The sequence below is a fragment of the Octopus bimaculoides genome, chromosome 2 (assembly GCF_001194135.2).
Source record: "Octopus bimaculoides isolate UCB-OBI-ISO-001 chromosome 2, ASM119413v2, whole genome shotgun sequence".
Lineage (NCBI taxonomy): Eukaryota > Metazoa > Mollusca > Cephalopoda > Octopoda > Octopodidae > Octopus > Octopus bimaculoides.
Genome location: NC_068982.1, coordinates 87,865,418 through 87,871,401, shown reverse-complemented (window position 1 = coordinate 87,871,401; position 5,984 = coordinate 87,865,418). Strand labels below are relative to the sequence as shown.

The 5,984-nt window shown below is 32.9% G+C and overlaps 1 protein-coding gene across 1 annotated transcript in view; it reads right to left on the bottom strand.

The window, feature by feature from the left end:
• LOC106875763 (villin-1) overlaps positions 1–5,984 on the bottom strand; it is a 158,675-nt gene that overhangs the window by 76,693 nt on the left and 75,998 nt on the right. Inside the window, exons 9-11 of the mRNA XM_014924026.1 lie at positions 4,579–4,657; positions 2,336–2,431; positions 1,134–1,269 (exon numbers count right to left, since the gene is read on the bottom strand). Coding sequence (XP_014779512.1) covers positions 1,134–1,269; positions 2,336–2,431; positions 4,579–4,657 — 311 coding nt within the window. The remainder of the gene's footprint in view (positions 1–1,133; positions 1,270–2,335; positions 2,432–4,578; positions 4,658–5,984) is intronic.

The following is a 5,984-nucleotide window of genomic DNA, read 5'->3' as shown; positions in this document are numbered from 1 at the left end:
GAGAGAGGGGGAGGGGAGGGGGGAGAGCTGACTAGATAGATAAATATTCAAGCTATATGTAAAAGATAATCAAAGGAGTTAATGCCGTTTTTCTCTTTTTTTTTTCATACATGTCCCTTGAGTTTAAATACACATAACATATTCTAAGTTCAATGATAACTCTCTGAAGAATGATAGAGAAATTAACTTAGATATATTATTCATATAATGAATTCATTAACTCACTTCTTTGGCATATCATTTAAATGATATACTGATAAAATTGCATCCTAGTTTTGTAATAGCTGGGTTAGAAATTAAATAATTCCAAAATGTTATCTGCATATCTGCATGTTCAACACTAGACAAATATATCATATATTTCTTATATATATTTATGTTTTATATAGTTATTATACGGAGCATTAAAATGCTGTTCTGTAATAAAATATGCTGGGGAATATAACTTAAAAGAATGTTTCAAATATGTAATAGAAAAATATCTTTAATTTATATTTGAAAACATCAATCTATGCTAAATTTCTTGCTTTTTTGTTGTTGTTTTTTTCGGAAGTGATATTACGTGCATTGGTTTTATTGCACTTTATTTTTCTTTCCAGTTGGTTAACTATTTAACCATTTAACTAATTGACTGTTTGATTAATCAATTGATCTGTTTTCTTTTAACAACTCTGGAAAGAATTCCAAATATGCTTTTGCATTATTTTAACCATCTGCAGTTTATTGGCTATCCTAACTATTTGAACATTTAAGAACAACGCGAGCAATCGACAGCTCGAAATAACCCACACACCTCCTTAAAATGATACCGGAAAGGTTATATTGGATAATATGGTACAATGTAGCTCTCTAGATATTAGTTGGTTGTGCTGGTTGTCCTCAATCAAGGATCACTTACACTCTCTTATATAACTATATAACTGTATATTTTGACAGAATGGTTGATAGACACGGACAAAATAGATTCTGAATTCATACCTAAACTAACTTTACTTTTCATTTTTTCGATGTCGTTGAAATGACACTCTTATGTACAGGATCAACATAAACCATAGAAATATACCCCAGTACACATAAACATTCTGGTTCTGTCGTTTATGTTAAGTAATTCTTTAAAAATAATAACAATATACCTATCTTAATTTTTGAGTTGCCTCTCCGAGATGGTTCCGGCCAATTATGAAATAAATACTTGAAATCTTCAGTTTCCTCATTTTCAATGACTCGAATTACTTGACATAAATCTGCATTCTTCTTTTTAGAAAAACCCTGAAAATGAACATTTTACATGTCAGTCACAAAGATAATCATTTCCAATTTTTTATCTAAAATTTTAAACAACTGGAATTTATAATTCGAGTGAGAGTAATACTACGACACTTAATATTTTTCACAGGAAAACAAGCAAACCAGTTTTCAAATTACTTGTAGAGGTTACAATGATTGTTTTCTTAGAAACGATGCAAAATTGATTGTCCATCGAAACGGAGAGCTCCACTGACTCAACAGTATGAAAACAATCGTTATGCGATGTCTAATCCATCTGTACATGTTTTCTTAATGCAAACACTTGATACAAATCGTGTTAGTATTTGAAATAGATATTTTTATAACGGCTGTTCGCACATGGCACAAAAGCGATAGGCTTATTCGGTCGTCTGATCTAACATAACACGCTTGGGTGACATTAGCAGAGTCCACTATGTTACAATCGTTCAGATTAAATCTTAAGTCTTCATTCGAAGGATAATTCTCCATTCCTGAATTAAGTCTCGGAAACACTGCAAAAATTTCTCAATTGATTAAGCAATTAAAACAAAAAAATTCTCGGAAGCTTGGATTGGAACCATCAAGGTGGATAGAATACAAGCTTTCAAAAGCCTAGCGTTTAACATTCTTTCAACAGTGCAGCGAATCTTGATTGCGTCGTTGGTCATGAATTCAGACACGAGCGATCAACGATGCTCTTTCTCACGAATGTCATAAGTGACCTAATCAAAGATGGGATACGAAGCGTGAACTCTTCGATCGACGCAGTATCATCTCAGCACTCAATCTCAGAAATACTTATTGGTCAGAAATATACAGATGAGGCATACATGTGGTCTATCTACTTGCTAGAAATAACAACCAATCTTCTTCCTGTCCATCCTACACCTTTAAAAAGGTGAAAGGCATGTTTTAATAAAGTAGTCTTATATGCCACTAAAAGCACAGGAGTGTCACGGAAACAATGATTGTGATTATTGGTTTAAAACAACAGAAGAGAACATGTTAAATATTTCGTTTTCTAATATTTTTATTGAGTGGAAATATGAAAAGGAGTTTTACTCACAACAGCGTTATTCATTGCTTCTCGACGTGCCGTTTTCGGTACTAAGCGTCCAATCCAAATCCATACGTGATCTTCACTTACGATTATATACATATCCTGTATAAATTGAATAGCAAAAATATTGACGGCTTTACAGTTATTGTTTTCTTTTCGTGCAAATATAGATTTCACAGCTGAACGGCGTTTCAAACTGCTAAGTAATCAATCTTGAAATCAGAGTGATACAATTTTCAGTTGTGTACATACGTGTCTATATATGTGCATGTGTTTGTGTGTTTGCCTGTTTGTCAATATATGAGATTCGTTCATTTTATACTACTCCTTCAAAAATTACATATAAACAAAAGGAAACTGAAAAATCATTTATCATACATTGTATCAAGTGTGTGAAAAACATGAAGGTGTCAATATGTACTGACAGGCTCTGCATTCTTGCTGTAAATCAGCTGGAGATGTGCATTAAAATAAGTATTTCGAAATTCTTTTAGTATTAAAACCTTATACGCAACAGCACACATTAATTTATTCCTTTCTTGTAGATGAATATATTGTTATTCATGTAAACGAACAAACAAGGAGGGATAGGTTTAGAGTTACGTTATACTTTTCGCAGTGAACTTGGTTCTTATTTAATCAATAATACGAGGATGAAATTTAATATCAAGTTCAAGTGGTAGTTGAATTCATAAATGTGAGATCCGAAAACTAGCAGTAAATTATCTGTTAACTCAAATGTATTCATCCTTCTCACTTTTTAGTAAAGTGTTTGATTAATTATTTCAACCGAACAATCGATCGCAAATCTTGGCGTGAGAGCTGTTTATATTGAAGTGAATCATTTTCTATTTATTAAGGTTTTGTGCAGTTGAGTGACATAATTAATACTGGCAATATCCGATCTTTTAATCTAACAGGAGAAGGGAAAATGGAGAATCTGGAGTAAACTAGTAATAGTCTACATCGGAACTAAAAAACTACAGTTAATAGGATTCAGGAATCATGAGGCGTGATTTCTGGCGTTTTGTACTGAGTCCTTTGAAGGCAATGTATTGCGTTTATATACGTGTGATGAAAGATAGGAGGGTTTCATTTAATCTTTTACCCAAAATATAAACATAAAATATCATATGTATGAGTTAGCAAAATACTAATGCAAGTGTTCGAATATAACATATTGTGTCTGGAATTCATTGATCTCAGACGGATTTTTCAGAGTGATCAGAAAAGGATGGTGTAAATAAAATAAGCATCCCTATCAAATTGTGAGCAACTCTTTGTGATTCTATCGACGAAATGTCAGCACAATCTTCAGAGGAGAGTTCTACAGAATTCTGAAGAATTCTGGAAAATGTTCTCATCCCTGTCATTTTACTAGATTAATACGAAACCTGGAGCTCAAGAATACGAAGCGTTCATCAATAAAACGGTAATCATGGTTGTTAAGTATAGTAAAATACTCAGCCATATGATACCTGATCATGACCAGGCGATGTGAGCCAGCAAGAATTAAATAGTTTTGAAACTTTAGAATTATATTGCTTAGGTCATTTTCTATGTTGAAACAGCGATTTCAGAGAATATCAGATTTAATTCAGTACTACAAAATAATGGCACACACCCTTTCTTATTACATAAATCAATATTTTTTTCAGAAACAAGATATATGGCAAACTACTTTTGTATACAACAACATTTATTCTCACAATATGACATATCTAACCACTAGCACAACAGTTTTGAGCAGCTTTTTTCTTTCATTATCTGTTAAAGTGTCCACCTTGTTATCTCAGAAATTATTGGAGGTACAAAGATCGAAGTATATATAAAAGTTAAGTCAGATAAAAAAATACAATCACTAATATGTATTCTTTTTTCTTTCCTAATTTTTTCTTTCGTATATTGGATAACCTATTTATATTCAACTCAAGTCATTCAATTGTGTTATATTCAATATGTCTTAGGCAGGCAGAGCAACATAATACGAGAAAAACGAAGTCAATTACAAAAAAAATAGAAACCTAAATAAATAGCAACATAATTTAATTCAAAATACATTTATATACTGACTGTATAAGTGCGCAAAAATTTCATTTTGCTTCTATTAGCGAACATTTTTTTCATTCATGTTAAGTCAAATATTTTTTTCTCATTATGTATTGGGATGAGCAGGGATAAATATTTCACGTGTTTCACATTATAACTGTTAATGAATTTTTGCATTCTTTATTTTTTTCATTTATTACCTTTGATTGCAAATCTGAATAAGACAGAGGGCCATTCTTTAGTTCTGTTACTTTTAAAACACCATCTTCATCACAGCATCTACGGTAAATAAAGTAAAATATTTTAAAATTAAAACACCTATTTATTTATGTAAAGAATATAAACATCCTAGGATAAATGGTAAACCATGGCACACAGAGAAAGGTATATAGTTCTTGTTATGTTATGCATCAGAAGAATCAAAAACAAAAAACTAAATCGAGCAGTAAAAAAGAAGAAATGTGGATAAAGAACAACTAGACGTTTCTTTCATTTCATCATTTTCTAGCCTCTTCAGATTTGAAGATCTTATTTATGGTTGGTGAATCCGTCAAATTAAATTACACCTCCAGCTCTGGTAGATTGCCTAAGACTACTTTTTAAATATCCTCTCTCTCGGACAGGTAATTTTGCAATGGATCAAAGAATGCTCTAGGGTTTCTGAATAGTTTTAACAAGAGCAGGTAAGCGATACCATACATATTTGTGATAGAATATAACTCAATGGAATATAAGACACTGAAAGCCAAGAAAATCTCTGTTTGGCTCTATATTTATTTCTCCAAGCTCTTTCTCTCGCTCTCTTTCTCTCTCTCTCCATCTCTCTCTCTCTCTCTCTCTCTCTCTCTCTATCCCTCTCTCTATCCCCCTCTCTATCCCTTCTTTCTTTCTCTCTTTCCTTTCCTCTAAAAGTATTGAGTGAAATATATCTAAAATACCTGTCCTTTAGTGATATTACTTCAAGATTTCATGCTCAGTCTATATCAAGCATCCATCAGAACGAAAGCGCAGTCAGTTTCTAAACTATCCATAACATGCATTCCAAGTTCCTTTATATAGAGCTACAAACATACCACAAGAAATTATGCGGAGACACTAAACCACTTCAAAGTACGCTATAACCAACACCTCAACGATAATTAGGTCCAAACTCATCCACACCCCGTTTCAGCTGGAAGCTTGAACAAAGCACTACATACATACATACATACATACATACATACATACATACATACATAGGCGTGGCTGTGTGGTAAGAAGCCTCCTTCCAAACAATATGGTTCCGGGTTCAGTTCCACTGCGCGGCACCTTGGACAAGTATTTTCTACTATAACCTCGAGTTGACCAAAGTCCTGTGAGTGGATATGAAAGATATATGTATGTATGTATGCATGTATGTATTTACATTCTGTGTTTGTCCCCGCACTGTCGCTCGACAACCGATGTTGGTGTGTCTATGACCCGTAACTTAACGGTTCGGCTAAAGAGACCGATAGAATAAGTGCTGGGGTCGATTTCTTTGATTAAAGGCGGTGCTCCAGCAAGGCCGCAGTCAGATGACTGAAACAAGTAAAAGAATATATATATATATATATATATATATATA